This window comes from Schistocerca serialis, chromosome 2 (assembly GCF_023864345.2).
Source record: "Schistocerca serialis cubense isolate TAMUIC-IGC-003099 chromosome 2, iqSchSeri2.2, whole genome shotgun sequence".
Lineage (NCBI taxonomy): Eukaryota > Metazoa > Arthropoda > Insecta > Orthoptera > Acrididae > Schistocerca > Schistocerca serialis.
Genome location: NC_064639.1, coordinates 583,147,536 through 583,164,554, shown reverse-complemented (window position 1 = coordinate 583,164,554; position 17,019 = coordinate 583,147,536). Strand labels below are relative to the sequence as shown.

Sequence of the window (17,019 nt, the reverse complement as noted above, 5' to 3'; positions counted from 1 at the left end):
TGTATTCTTTTAATTTCCTATTGTAGAGAGCTAGCCTCTTTTCTACTTCTACAATTAGTCTTTCTGAATTGACAACACAACTTACAGTGTCATCTGTAGCCCAACTCTCGTCATCAGATATGCTGCTGGTGCACAGAATGTGTGTGCCCAACACTTAGCGAGAGTGACTGAGAAACAGCATCACTAGTGTGCAGGGTCCTATGTGATTCATGTGATTCATTCAAGATGTGCAACTATCATATACATGAAATACAGCCATTTGCATCTTTTAAATCACTATCACTATTTGACCACAGATGTGTCCATTTGTAGTCCAATCTTCATGTTTCATCCTTACGACAAACAAATTGCGTGATGGAAAATTGGCTGTGCGTGCGTAGTCTAAAGCGGCCTTTATTGAAAAGAGAACCATATGAATATCAAGAGCTCATATGGAAAACCAGTACTTACACAAGAAGGGAAAGTGAAAGGTGTAAGGCATATAGAAAGGGTCTATACAAGGGAGGTGATCTTGAATAGAGCGTAGATGAGGTTGAGACAGCAGAGACGATACTGTGATAAGAATTTGATACGGCACTGAAAGACCTATGTCGAAACAAGGCTCCTGGAGTAGACGATGTTCCGTCAGAACTGTTTATAGTCTTGCGAAAGCCAGGCATGACAAAACTTTTCCACCTGGTGTGCAAGATGTATGAGAAAGGTGAAATACTGTCAGAAGAATGTAATACTTACAGTTCAGAAGAAAGCAGGAACTGACAGGTGTGAATATTCCTGAACTATCAGTTTAATAAGTCATGGTTGCAAAATACTAAACATGAATTTTTTACAAAAGGATGAAAAACCTGATAGAAGCCAACCTCGGGGAGACTAATTTGGACTCTGGAGAGATGTAAGAACACCCAAGCAATACTCGCCATATTATTTATCTAGAAGGTACATTACGGAAAGGCAAGCCTACATTTATAGCGTTTGTAGCCTTAGAGGAAGTTTTTGACAGTGTTGACTGGAATACTCTATTTCAAATTCTAAAGGTGGCAAGGATAAAAGGCGAGCGAAAGGCGATTTACATTTTATATGGAAACCAGATGGCAGTTATAAGAGTCAAGGGGCACGAAATGGAAGCAGTGATTTAGAAGAGAGTCCAATGCGGTTGTAGCCTAACCTCAATGTTATTCAATTTGTACATTGAGCTAGCATGGAAGGAAACCAAATGAAAATTTTGAGTAGAAATTTACTATAAGTTCAGAGAGAAGAAATAAAATCTTCGAGGATTGCTGATGATATTGTAATTCTGTCAGACAGCAAACGACTTGGAAGAGCAGTTGAGCAGCATGGACAGCATCTTGAATGAATATTTTAAGATAATAATAATAATGTTGTGTGACGAGGGCCTCCCGTCGGGTAGACCGCTCGCCTGGTGCAAGTCTTTCGATTTGACGCCACTTCGGCGACTTGCGCGTCGATGGGGATGAAATGATGATGATTAGGACAACACTACACCCAGTCCCTGAGCGGAGAAAATCTCCGACCCAGCCGGGAATCAAACCCGGGCCCTTAGGACTGACAGTCTGTCACGCTGATCACTCAGCTACGGGGGCGGACTATTTTAAGATGAACATCAACAAAAGAAAAACAAAAATATTGGGATGTAATCTAATTGACAGGACATAAAATACAGGCTGACAATGGCAAGAAAAGCATTCCTGAAAAAGAGAGATTTGTTAACACTGGATATAGGTTTGTTAGGAAGTCCTTTGGGAAGGTATATGTATGGAGTGTAATAGAGTATGGAAGTGAAACATGGGCAGTAAACAGTTCAGACAAGAAGAGAATAGAGGCTGTTGAAATGTGATGATACAGAAGAATGCTGAAGATTAGATGGGTAGATCATGCAACTAATGAGGAGATGTAATATAATTTGAAAGACGATAAATTTGTAGCACAAGTTGACTAAAAGAAGGCATCAGTTGGTAGTACGCATTTTGAGACAACAAGGACTCGCCAGTTTAGTATTGGAGGAAAAGGTGTAGGTAAAAATCATAGGGGGAAAATCAAAAGATGAATGCAGGGAGCAGATTCAGAAGTATGTAGGTAGTTATTAGGAGACAAAGAGGCTTATTGCTGTCATCAGCATGAATAACAGTACCAGCAGAAAAATGCTCCTTTTGGAACACAAAAAAGTAGGGTATGCTCCTGTTTATCAGTGGACTCTGGCTGAAAAGTGGGTTACCAGCAACCACATTCTACCTTCCTCAGCCCCCTCAAAAATTTTCCCAAAAATTTTGACTTTTTTTTTAACCTCTCACTCCCTCAAGTTCCCCTAACTGTAACTCTCTCACACCACTAGTCTATTGCTGTAAGTCGCTCATTTCCACCCACTCCCACTTGCCCATTCTCATTCACTCATTCAGCGTAACTCATTGTCATTATCTCTTTGTGTCCCTCTTACTGTCACTGCTGCCTGCTTCACAGCAACAGTCTCCTTCATTCTGTCCCCCTATTACTGTCTCTCTCTCTCTCTCTCTCTCTCTCTCTCTCTCTCTCTCTCTCTCTCTCTCTCTCTCTCTCTCATGCTAATATCTCATTTACTCCTTCCCACTGCCACAGTCTTTTCTCACGGTCACTATCTCTCTCTTCCTTGTCGTCATTTTATAGGCTCTGCATCTCATTATCGCTGACTCTCATGCACTTCTACTTTCTCTTTTTTTCCTCTCCCACTGGCACTATCGCCTTCACTCTTTACATAACACTTTTCTGTCACTGCCAACTATGTTCCAGTGCCATTGTGTCCCCTGTTTCTCCCACACTTCCATTGTCTCCTTTGCCCTTTCTGTGCCACAACCAGTGTCTTACCATCTTCCAGTATTTATTACTTTTGCATATCTTTGCCACTGTCACTGACTCCTCCCTCAGCATAAAAAAAGTGTAAATATGTTCACATACCAAAATTTTTGTGAAAATTTTTATAAGTGCTGAGGAAAGTAGAATGGAACAAGCCTGTAAGGACGGTAGTAAGGAAGGAAAATAGTCGACTTTGATTTATTGGGAGTGAAGCTAGTCTACAAAGTTTACAGTGTATACAAAACTTGTGTAATCCAGTATAGGCATTTGCAGGTGACTGCATATTGATTTTATTGTTACCAATGTGAACTTAGAATAAATGAGGGGCTGATACGGTGACACACAGTCATTTTTCCATCACTCCATTTGCAAGAGGAATAGGAAAGGAAATTACTAGTAGTAGTACGGAGTACCTTCTACCAAACACCATATGATGTCTTGCAGAGTATGGATGTAGACATAGATTAGCCAGCCTCTTATTCCTAATAGTAATAACTTATTTATTAGAATCTTCTGGTCAATAGTATCAGAAGCCATAGAAAACTCTAAAAATATGCTTGACACACAATCCTCTTTGCCAAGAGCAGCACATACCGCTTTTGTGAATTCTACTGTGGCCGACTCTGTACTTTTACCACATTGGGAACCAATCTGTGGTTCACTCAGAAGGTTGTATTGATTCAAGTAATTTGTATTTCATAATTGATTGTCATTTTTGAGAATGACAAAAGCAGGAAATGGGCAGGTAATTTTCTGTGTCTTCTGCGTTAACTTTCTTTAGCAGAGGCACACATCTTACCTGTTTTAAACACTTTGGAAATTTTCCCATAATGAACAACACATTTATTATGGTTGTTAAGGGAACTTGTATACTCTTTATGCATAGTTTCAGCACAAATGTTTGTACTTTTTCTAAGCCTACTAACTTATTATGTTTTAGGCTATGTGCAACCGTTTGACTTTATGCTCAGTGATATTAATTTATATTCATTTCTATGAATATTTGTGCTCGTGTAAAATAAAATTGGTAAATGATCAGTTGGTTTATGATATGTGGCTCATGCCAAAGGGAAATTCACAGGGGAGTTCTGTGTACACTGAAACAAATACAAAAATGAAAAGTTGCTGTCTGTAATCCTCAGTTTAAGATCGATTTTCTGACATTTTTGTTTTGCGAGATTTATGTGGGATGAAGTAAACTACTTGTTGTTTGGCTGTTCTTAGAACATCAACTCTCTTAATTTTAACAGTAAGCCTCTTTGTGTGTTCATTGAGCATCTCTGTGGCACACAATAATTAACAGAAACAGTGATAGTAGAAACATATCTTGATTAAATCTTATTTATCTCCTCTGTTAATCATACCTGATATGGGTGCCGCACTGACACGTTGAGTAAGTTTGCAAGCCACCTCCTTCATGGATGAATTGCTTTTCCTAAAGATTATTCCATTGAATCTACCTGCATCTGCATTTCTTAAAAAAATGTTGTGGTCCTTCCACTGTTTTCCCTCCAGATCCATATTCCTGGATATTTTAGGATTGTGACAGTTTCCAGCTATCGGTCAACAACATACTCTAATGCTAAATGATCTTTTGGTCAGTTTATGTTCAATGCATTACATTTACTATTGTTGAGGGTGAGGTGCCATTCACTGCAGCAAATAGCAATCCATTATGCGTCACTAACATTTTCTTACTTACAAATTCCCTATATATTAATTATCAATGGCAAATAGCCTCTTGGAGATTTTAATGTAATTCAGCAGGTCATTATGGATTATTAAGCTTGATTGATTGTAACACTTCTTTGGAGTACACTCAAAATTTTTCTCATTTGACTATTTCTCCTCTTTTAGAATGATGTATCATGTTTTGTTTGCTGGGAAAAATTGATTCAGTCAAAAAGTTGGTGCAGTAACCTGTAAACTCATATTTTGATTGCTTGACAAGAGTGAGAATTGTGTATAATTCCTTCCAGGACACAGTCTTAACTGCTGTTTCCAGAATTCATGGTGGTTTTTTGGGGGATGATTCTGGTCCTCTAAAAACATTGTAATATGGGAACATAACTATGTCCAGAAGTGCAACATAACTGCTAAGTTTCTCACCACTATTCCTTGTTCACTTGTAATGAAACTAATATTTTTTATTGTTGCATTATTTCAGAAAGTGAAGCATCAAGGTCTCTTAATCAAGACTATATCATGCCATTCATTAACCATAAAAAGTCACGCCATGATATCAGCTTGGATGTAGATACAGAGCTATTCAGGAAATTAGTGGATTGCCGTGATACATGGACACCTGGACGATCCACACATGAAAAATGGATTACAAATCTTGTTTGCAGTATTTTGCAAACTTTTGATGCTGAGAAAAACTTTTTACCGCATTTAATACCTGTCTGCAGAGTAAAGGTTAGTAGCTCACCAACAATACATACATTTTGAAACAGTTTTCACTCTGTTACCAAAGAGTGAAAAATAATTGTAAGAAATGCAGTTCTAACTTACATACATGGAATTTGGCTGTACTCTGAACACAAGCCGCATACTATTTGGTCACTACTTCAGTTAGTAAGCACTTCCTATGTCCCTTGAAGCTGTTAGGATATGTGTGTGAGATATGAATTAATAAAAGATATTTTTGAGTATTCTAACAATTCCTAGTGTCTGAAATCCTGTATGATAACCTTAGATCTCAAATCAAATAATGGACTATCCAGGATGGACTGTAACAATATTATGAAAAGGAAAGTTGCTACTCACCATATAGTGGAGGTGTTGAGTCACGGACAGGCACAACAAAAAGACTGCCACAAAAAAGCTTTCAGCCAGTGAAGCCTTCGTCAAAAATAGACGACTACGACGACACACACACACACACACACACACACACACACACACACACACACACACACAGAGCGCATCTCCGTTATATGGTGAGTAGCAGCTTTGCTTTTTATAATATTGTTAGATCTCAAATCTCAATTTTTTCCTTTTTTTCATAAACAAATGTGACATAAACCACATCACAGTAGTTACTTCCCTGCAGCTAGTACACCAAATCTCATCAAACTCAATAGATTTCTGTGTCTTGCCCCTCTTTGTTAGTTATTTTCTTTTGAGATCTGTTCCAGATAAAACTTGGAAAAAGTCCTCTCCATTTTTGACAATGCATTCATATGAAACTAATATAATTTGTACACAAGTTATTGTTCTTTAAAAGATTAAGTTTTGGTTGATGGATTGGGTCTAGTGCTACAACATGTACAACAACATTTCTAACTGAAAATTATTATTTTCTTTAATTTAACTAACAAGAACGCAAAATTATAGAATATAATTTATTACTATGTATATTGAGAGTTTTCATTCTCCTCATTAAATCTACTTAGAGAGAAGGTTATAACCATTGTAGTACCACAACAACGCATCCTCATATTCGTGTGTCCTTCATGACTAGTTTTGGATGTTATCATTTTTAAGTAATACATGTAGCATACGGTGCATGTAAATACAATAAATTGATGATCCATAGCCAATATGGAACAAAGGTTGTGTCTTTCTCACAGCAGTTAGTGGTTGCAGAGGTCCATGTGAACAGTAGCTTTTATTAGCTGTCATTGCTTGCATTACACTGAAGAGAAGTTCAAGCAATTCCTTTTTCTAATGCTGCAATCTTTGTATTCATGGACGTTACTTCAGAGTAGTGTTAATATAGTAAAGCAGTAATTTGTGTTAGTATTTTCATGTAAGATTTGATCATAAACTATTTGTTCATGTTTTACGTGTCAGTAAAGTGAGTGGCGGTATCTATACAGGAAGACGTTGGGGTGGTTTTATTCATTTATTTATTTTACTGCCCTGAAGAGCGAAGTATTTTCTGTTTAGATGTTTCAATGTTCATACATTATCAACATATCAACAGTAGTTATACATTTTCATGATCCTTATTCTTCCATAATTCGATTTTCTAAGTACTGCTTTTACTAGGTGTTGGTTGTTTTCCAAATATCATATCAAATAAATTTAGCAAAATGAAGATTCATTAAGTAATTGTGTTATCACATTGGCTGACTGCTGAGGAACTGGGAAATGCTAAAGAAATAAAGATCTTGTCATATTTAAAGCATTTGACAAGGGAAGCCTGCGTCGGGGATCATATAACAATGCCAGTGTTAAATTGTTTCCTTCAGTCAGTAATGACTGTAGATGCTTGTGTTTCATAGGGAATTGTTAAATGTGGAGCAAAAGTAATGCTAAAGGATCTGGCAAGTAGGAATGGATGCTGCCTCGAAACTGGAACAGTTTTGTAAGTGACATACTGCTTAATGGCTTCTGTCTCAGTATCTTCAAACAACATTTGTGTAACAATTTTTCTGTTTTTCTTCCAGCATTAGTTGCTGTCCTTTCCAGTGATCTCTCTCCATTGCTGGTGGCACCACCAGCAATGGAGGGTAAATCTTTGACAATGACAATTACTTTTGCTGATGATGTGTCAGAAAAATCAATACCCGAAGCTTGGTATGAATGGAAAAGGCTAGAGGCAGCTCTTGTCTATCAGTGTTTATGAAATAGCTTGTGCTGATGCTCTTACTTTATTAACTGAAGCAGTATGGATTGGCGGAACACACACACACACACACACACACACACACACACACACACACACACACACACTTACACGTTTTCTTTTCCAGACAAGTCAAGCTGTGCTATGTTGTATTGAACATGTCACTTTGTAAATGCTTCCTGTTAGTTCGGTGTCTGCTGTGGTGGTCTGACTTGTTTTCATGCTTTGATGAAGCACTGCTCTTTTTCATCTGGGTTTATCAAATCTACCAGATACTTACTTAGTTGAGATGTAGCATGAGATACAAGGGGTGTGTGTGGGGGGGGGGGGGGGGGGGTAGCCACACTTGCACCCACAAGTGGGGGCAGGCGTGTCCACTCCTGCTACTATCCACCTTAGAAATGCCTTCAAATTACACATGCAAGTAATGTGAGGCACTGATGTAAGTGACATTGCTGTTGATTGTCAATGTCAATGTTACATGGGATATCATTGTTACTTATGTCATTACTCCTCTAACAATAATGCTGTTGGCCTGCACATTAACAATGAATTGTTCTGTCATGTCAATAGTTACTTCTCGTGGAATTTACAAACGTGAATGTAACAAGAGAAGTACTCAACTTACTTTATATTTCAGTTACACTAGCCATTATGAATTTAACTACTGTCTTTAGCAAGTATTGTTTCATTTTACTGCAAATTTTGTTCCATTTAAATAGGACTGTAGTAAAGAGGTAATCCAAGACGTGATTGCTCATAGACAGCAATGGTAGCATCAGTTTTGACTGTTTCGATTTTTCCTCATTGGTTTTAATATGAGAGAACAGTTCTGATTTTCTTATCTCCTCATAAAACAAATTATATTTTTTGCAAAAGCCAGTTTATTATTTCAACATGTTGAAAATAAAAGGCAGTTGACAAATTAATTGAAATGTTCAACAACTATGGAAATGTTCAACAACTATGGAAATTCCTGGATGCAATAATATGTAAAATAAGGGAAAGGCAACTATTCACCTATATGGCTGATGTGTAGTGCATAGAAGCACTCTAGAGAAAACAGTATTCACACTAGCTTTCGATCTCTTGCTCTTTCTGTGTGAAAAATACACACGTTCACACAGTCTGACGGCTGCAGTGAGATTAGGGAATTTGTGTGTGTGTGTGTGTGTGTGTGTGTGTGTGTGTGTCCTTTTGCTATTGAAAGAGCAAGAATTTGGAAGTTAGTGTGAATACTGTGTTCTGCAGCAAGTTCCTACACACTGCACATCTGTCTGCTATGGGCAAGTGGTTTTCTTCCCCTTATTTTACATATAACTTACATGTTCTGAGTGTGATCACAATATTTAATTGGAGATCAGATGCCCGCTAAACCCGCAGGGCAGAACAGGTGATTAGGATTCTGGAAAGGATCAAGTAAGGTGTTGGTCAGGTTCATTCAAAATTGTAATTTAATAACACCTTTAAACCAAAACTGCACATAGCCGAACCTTTAGAACTATGAGTTTCAAAAAGACTATTATTTCACAGCTGAGGGCCTCCACACAAGACATCTTACGAGTAAACCAAATAAAAATGCAGTAAAAATTGCAAATAAAATAATTAAAATGTATATGGCATCACAGCTAGGCTGGAAAGCCTCAAGGTAAAAGTAGATAGAACAAACATATGCAAGGTGCACTACAAGCGGCCGAGGGCCACAATTAAATTTTAAAGTTTTAAAATATATTACCATAATCTTTTAAGGCAGAAGGCCGCAATGTTTTTGCTTAATGGATAATTTCAAGAATAAGGTTTTAAGCAGCTTAAGGCCCACAATTGATGTTCCAAAATTCAAAAATACATGAAGTCCAGTAAAAACAAGAATCTTTAAATCATTGGCTTTGATAGACAATTAAACACAGGTGAGAAGGACAATAAAGAAAACGGCACTCAGAAGCCTCCAGGGAGGTCGGTCTGTTCTCGTTCACTTACTTGAGACAGGTGGTGGGCCCAACTGCACTTGATCCGTCGGAACCCAACCAGGGGACAGCCATGGACCGACTGACTTACTTGCCACTAATCAGTACATGAGAACTCAAACACAAAAGGTTACGAATGTGATTATCCACAATGAAATATATATTAGCTGTCAAAACTACACACCATGTTGGACAGCGACAACAGGTGAGGAAAGGACGCTGCCTGAAATTAAGTTAGTGGCCAGGGCAGTCAATTGGAACACTAAGGGTCACAAGGCAGAAAATTCCGCTGGTGCACTTGAATTTGAAATACGGTATTATAGTTAACTTCACCCAAAAGGAACACTGCCTGAATTTACGTCAGTGGCCAGAACAGGTAACGACAACACTAACGGCCACAAGGCAGAAAGTTCTGCTGGTGCACTCAAATTGTAGTCAACCTATAGTTAATTGCACTGCATGGCAGCTAAATTTCAGCAATAGAAACACTTTGTGTTACTCACAGAAAACATCCCCAACATCAAATCACCGAAACGAACCACACAACATGGACAGATGTGGCTTGGGTAGTTGAAACCACTACTCAACTTTGATGTCCTGTTTCGGTGAACCACAAAGCTCGTGGCGATTGGACAGATGCACACGCCCTTCCGACACTGCGCAAGGACCAGCAGCGGATCCAGCAGACTGCACCGCGCGGAGATACCTTCCCTGGTCTGCAGCAACTGACCGACTCGCCGCAGAATGCCGACAACATCTAAAATAGTCGTCAGTTGGAAATAACGCCAACTACACACACAACCTGACAAACACTTCCACGAAGGCCTGAACGATACCCAACAGTCACGAAGCACGCACGAAGACGAATCAGGAGTCAATGTGTGCGCGCACACACTCACACACTCACACACACACACACACACACACACACACACACACACACACAAACACACACAGCCGACTCATGAACGATTGGTGACCCATAATGCGTTGTCCAGTAGGACGACCAACTGACGATCCACGAAGACCATTGCCCAGCTCAAGTGATGCGTGGCGGCAATGGTCAGACAAGCCATGTCGACGCAGACCTCAGTGCTCCAACCTGACTGCACTAGTGCCGCATTGCAACTCCCCGACTGGCAGGTCCGGACTGCGCTCCAGATGTGTTCCAACTGACTGGCAGCCTGAACTCGCGACCCGAACTCCCGATTGACAGCTACCGGGAAGTAATAGCAGTCGAGCAAAGATACTACGAGAGGGGATATATCGATATGCACTACTAGTGCCGGTCACCGTCAGGCAGAGCAGCAACTCAGTGACAGTAGTAATTTAAATTAATGTAGTGAGTTGGAAGTACATTAAAAACAGGGTGTAAAATACATGATGGCGGGAACACGAGCCACGCTCGGCTCAGGAGACATTAAATATTTGTAATGCATTTGGCATGAATCCATTTTCATTCAAAATAATAGCTCACTTTTACTTAGAAACCAGTACAAGAGGCATTCATTCTTTTCACTTCTCTAGAAACGATAGGCATTGAATAACAAGCCCACATATGACAATATTTTTATTCATTCTTCATTACTGGATGGGTATTCTCTTAGTAAAAGGGTGAATGGCCTTTCAGACCATGATACACAAATTTTTGCATGAAAAGGCTTTTGTACGCAAAGAAATGTCACATACAGGGTGGCGCATGAAATGTGTTACCAATTGTTTATTTCACAATTTACGACGCACATTAGATATCCCGCTGGGATCTCTACAGCAGTACCAGACGAGTTTGGAAAAACAAATGAGTTACAAAATGACGTCTAATTCACAATACTGCCACTAGGAGACTAGTAAGCAGCAATGGCTGACAATGGAAGACTGACGACACAGCAACGATTGGCAATTGTGATACTTTTTCATGAAACAAAATGCCTTGTTGTGACTCAGAGGCGTTTTTGACAACATTTTAACACACGATGGGTCCCTTGCAAGAAGACCATCCACAGGTTGTATGATAAATTTGTACAGGAAGGAACAGTATTGGAAGCGAAGCGACCTCGGCCTAAGCCTGTTTGTTCGCTGGAGAATATTGAAGCGGTACGAGTTGCTGTACAGAGAAGTCCCGGGAAATCGTGTAGAAAGGCAGCATTGCAACTGGGAATATCCAGATGCTTCATTCAATGCATTCTTAAAACTGACCTCCATATGTACCCATACAAGATTACCTGTGCACAGAAACTCACTGAAGAACACAAGCAGCAGAGACTATTGTTTGCTCAGTGGGCGGAGGATAGGGAAGAAACTCTTAACAACGTTTGGTTTTCAGGCGAGGTGACTTTCATTTAGACGGTGTGTTTAACAAACAAAATGTACACTTTTGGGCGACTGAAAACCCACAAGTGCTTCATGAACAACAACATTATGCTCCGAGGATTACAGCGTGGGCAGCAATTTCCAGTCACGGACTTATGGGATCCTTTTTCTTTGAAGAAACTGTGAACAGCGAGTGTTATTTGAGCATGCTTCGCAGTAGCTTCATTCTACAGCTTCTTGCTACTGCCTTGCCAGTCAATATGCAGTGGCTCATGCAAGATGGAGCAAGGCCACATACTGCAAACACTGTGTTGGAGTTTTTACATGAGCATTTCGACATGCGGATCATTTCACTCAGGTTTCCAGGTCGCTTCAATGACGGACAAAATTGGCCCCCCAATAGTCCAGACCTCAATCCATGGGACTCTTTTCTTTGGGGATACCTAAAGGAAAAAATTTTCTCGAAACGTCCACGTGATTTAATGGAGCTCAGAAGACATATTCTTCAAGCTTGCAGTGAAATTACGGAAGACATGTGCCGTAGGGTAATCACTAACTTCAGTGTTCGTTTGAAGGAAGTTAAGAAATGAAATGGTGGACATATTGAGCATGTGCTGAGTTGGAACAAATCTCCTTGGACGGCTCTTCATTGTAGTATATGTTCGTTTCAGATTGTATTGACAGTAAAGTTTATATTCAAAAACAAAATGGTAACACATTTCATGCGCCACCCTGTATAATTACAAACTATGTAGGACAGCTAATACAATGGCAGTTGAGAGTTTCTTAAACATCGTTAAGGAACAAGAGTGGCTGGATGTTTATAGTGCCGATAACATAGACAGCAAATACAATGCTTTCTTTAACATCTTTCGCATACTCTTTAAGAGTTGCTTTCCATTAGAACATTCTAAATGGGGTACTAGCAGTAAAAAGCAGCCTGGGTGGCTGGCTAGTGGGATAAGGATATCATGGAGAACAAAGTGGGAATTATATCAAAATGCTTGAAGTAGTCGCAATCAAGCTATAGTAGCCCTTTACAAACAGTATTGCAAGGTGTTTAAAAATGTTGTTAGGATGGCAAAGAGTTTGTGGTATGCAAATAGAATAGATAATTCACAGGGTAAAATTAAAACCATATGGTCAGTTCTGAAGGAAACAGTATGTAACAGTCACTTTCTGAGCATTGTTGGTGAATTAAATAAAAACTTAGTTTCTACAGGGAATCGTATAACTCCCCTGGAAAATGCCTTTTCGAGATTGACGTCTGAAATACTCTTCTTTGATCAGGGGAAGACTGAGTCAATAATTTAATCACTGAAGACTAAGGACTCTCATGGGTATGAAGGAGTGCCTAGCAAGATATTAAAGTACTGTGGTGCCCTGTACTTAGCCATATTTTTTCCTTTTAGAATTGTCAGTTTCATGAACGATTAAAGTACTCAGTAGTAAAGCCGCTTTATAAAAAGGGAGATAATGTAGACAATTTTAGACCTATATCTATGTCATCAGTGTTTGCCAAAGTTATTGAAAAGGCTGTGTGTGTAAGGATAATAGATCATTTTATATCACATAATTTGCTATCAAATGGACAGTTTGGCTTTAGAAGTCATTTAACAACTGAAAATGCTATGTTCTCTGTTCTCTGTGAGGTACTGGGTGGGTTAAACAAAACATTTGGAATGCTAGGCATATTTTTTTTGATTTAACTAAGGTATTTGTTTGTGTTGATTACAAAATATTGCTCCAGGAGTTGGACCATTACGGAATTTGGGGAGTAGCTCACAATTGGTTCACCACGACAAACGGCAAAAGGTCATTATTCATATTGTTGAGAATTGCTCTGATGTGGGATCTGAGTGGGGTACAGTCAAATGGGGGTGCCCCAGGGATCTGTGTTGGGACCACTCCTGTTCCTTATTTATATAAATGATATGCCCTCTAGTATTACAGGTAACTCTAAAATATTTCTGTTTGCTGATGACACTAGTTTGGTAGCAAAGGATGTTGTATGCAACACTGGCTCTGTTTCAAATAGTGCAGTTCATGATATAAGTTCCTGGCGTGTAGAAAATAAACTAATGCTAAACCACAGTAGTTTCTTACACACAATTCAACAAAAACCGACATTTTAATTTAACAAAATGGACATATGACTAGTGAAACTGGACAGTTCAAATTTCTAGGTGTTCAGATAGATAGTAAACTGCCATGGAAAGCCCTCATTCAGGATATTGTTCAAAGACTTAATGCTGCCATTTTTACTATTCAAACGGTATCTGAAGTAAGTGATTTTCATTCATTTATGTCATATGGTATTATATTTTGGGGTAACTCTTCCCATTCTAAAAAGATATTTTTGGCTCAGAAAAATGAGCAGTTCAGGTAATAAGTGGTGTAAGTTCGCGAACCTCTTGTCGACCCCTCTTCATTGGTCTGGGTATTTCGATGCTGGCCTCTCAATATATATATTCTTTATTGTTGTTTCTTGTTGACAGTATCAGCTTATTCCCAAGAATTAACAGCTTTCACTCAGTTAATACTCGGCAGAAATCCAATTTGCATTTGGATCGCATTTCATTAACTCTTGTGGGGAAAGGTGTGCAGTATACATACTGCTGCATCCATTTCCAATAAGTTACCACAAGAATACAAATATGTTAGCAGTAATCCACGTGCTTTCAAATCGAAACTGAAGAGTTTCCTCGTGGGTCAATCCTTCTATTCTGTTGAGGAGTTCCATGAAAAATTAAGCCGATTCTTTTGTTACATTGTTGATCATGTTTACTGAAACTTATGGCTTGACTTTTTTAGGGTTCATAAACATTTTACTTTGTCTGTTATTACTTTTAAGTTGTACTTACATGTGCTGACATGTTCCGTGACCTGGGAGATTTGCTCCTCAATTTGGTCCTATGGAACTAGATGTGTAAATAAATAAGCAAAGTGTTATTAACATACTTAATAGACCTCCCAGTGTTACTGTACTTCTCAATAACTCCAAAATATTATTGCCTGTCTTGGTGAATGTGTTCACAGTTTCTCGTTTTTTTCCAATTTTCTTCAACAATATCTTGAATCCCTGATAATCTTTCACCAAACACAGCTGCCCTCTAAAAAAGCTATTTGTTTTTCAGTCAGGAAGCACTGTTCTCAGTGTTGGGTATCGCTTTTCATATTGTGGAAATAACATATTGTTCAACGAATGATACATATATCAGAACCATAAGTTTCCATAACAGTTTCTTCTTGGAACATTTTGTATTTATAAATGACCCATCTTTTTTGTCAACTCAGTGGACCACCTCACTGTGTATAACGAGGTATGCTCATATATATACATAGCATCAGAAACACATCTTTCAGCATTTTTCAGAATAATAGGATGGTTTCCATTATCTTTGTACTTCATGAAAACATGTACATAATTTATTTAATGTTTTCAGGTCAGAGAAAGACGTGTACCGTGGAAACAGGTTACTGCATGTCTGAGCCAGCTCCTTCCCCCATCACACAAAACCAGCACATGTCTACTTCCTATGCTGACACCATAACTCACGTTGCATCTTGCGAGCTACAGCTTCACAAGGTACCAAACTCTTCCATTGTCCCGTCCCTGCTGTCAGTTGTAAACCACCACAGCTTCCTCTTTCTGCTGTATGTTGTAAACCTACATTATTCTGCTATATATATTGCCAAAATGATAACACGTCACTTGGCAGAAATTTTTACTTTGTGACATTCCAAGCTGGCCGCTATGGCCGAGCAGTTCGAGGCGCTTCAGGCCCGAACCGCACTGCTGCTACGGTTGCAGGTTCGAATCCTGCCTCGGGCATGGAGTGTATGATATCCTTAGGTTAGGTAGGTTTAAGTAGTTCTAAGTCTAGGGGACTGATGACCTCAGATGTTAAGTCCCATAGTGCTTGGAGCCATTTGAACCATTTTTTGACATTCCAAGCTTCCTTTTCTCTGAAGCTTTTAGCAGCAGTGTTCCTGAAGTAAGACTGAACCTGTTGGGGTACATGAAGATGTCTTAGGAGGTACACCAAAGTTTAAAATAAGCATTGTACATAATCATTTAATTATGTACTAAATAGACTAATTTTTCTTTTCATTGTTTAAATCAATTTAATGTATTGCTTTGAATTACGTTGTTCCAGTTTCAATTAACACATAACTACTGAAATTTATGTATTGTTTGTGGTACAAAGTTCAGTGTAAAAGTTCACATAGGGCTACAGAAGAAGAGAAAGAACACTGGAATGTTTTAGCAACTGTTTGCATTCCACTTTACTTAGAAGGTGTGATGATGCCCATTAATTAAAAACTCTGTCTAACCCTGTCAGGTTGCATGTATGCACCATGCACTCCACATGAGCCTCCTGCTGCTGCCAGGAGCACAGCAGATGTGAGGAGGTGGCCCAGCCACCGGTATCCTCCGGCTACTGTGGGTCTGTAAGGCATCAGCGGCCAGGCCACATCCTCATTCTGGCTGTGCTCCTGGCAGCAGCATGAAGGAGCTTCCGGCAGTGGGCACCACACATTCGAAATACAGTGAAATCACTCAAACTCAGGGACTGTGTGAAAACATATAAAACAAATGCAACCATCAAAGACTTCTGTCAGTCGTTTCTCAGATTGTGGAAAACACTCAAATCCAGATAGTGAGCAAAACATACGCAATTATATAGCTGATGTGGCTGCAGAAACTAGTTTCAGTCAGTTTTTTCATTCTATTGAAAAAATCAACTGAACAAAAAACCAATCAACTGACTAATTGCTTGCTAAAACCAGTTGGTTGCCCCATCACCAGAAGTACAATTCTTCTAATGGTTTGGAGAGCCACAGCTGATTTCATGTTCTGAGAAGCTATTGGGTGTGAGTTCAGGTCACAGCTAGTAGTGATTGATGGGACTCAGGCACAGCTGTACATCACGGACATCCTGCATCCTCATGTATTACCTCTCATGTGACAATATTGTGATGCCAATTTTCAACAGAACAGTGTGTGTCCACATATTTCTGTGTGAACTGTCTGCATGACTCTCGTGTCCGGAAAGTTCCCCATATCTGTTCCTATTAGAAAATGTGTGGGACTTGCCTGTATGTCAGCTCCATCCCAGTGTCAGTATGCAGGATATTGAGGACCAACTGCAACAGCTGTGAACCGGCATACCTCAGGAGAGGATACAATGGCTTTATGACATTCTTCCCAACCACATCATTGCAAGCATCCTGGCCAGAGGGAGTGCAGCATCATAGTGATAAGGGAGCCCTTACTGCCATTTGTAAATTTTACTCTATTTTGTAATCTCTGAAGTGACATCA

At 39.3% G+C, this 17,019-nt stretch overlaps 1 protein-coding gene across 1 annotated transcript in view; it reads left to right on the top strand.

Annotated features, from left to right (window-relative positions):
- The window catches only part of LOC126456248 (serine-protein kinase ATM-like), a 445,804-nt gene that overhangs the window by 253,952 nt on the left and 174,833 nt on the right, over positions 1 to 17,019 (top strand). The window contains exon 30 of the mRNA XM_050091998.1: positions 5,009 to 5,259. Within this exon, the coding sequence (XP_049947955.1) occupies positions 5,009 to 5,259 (251 nt within the window). The remainder of the gene's footprint in view (positions 1 to 5,008; positions 5,260 to 17,019) is intronic.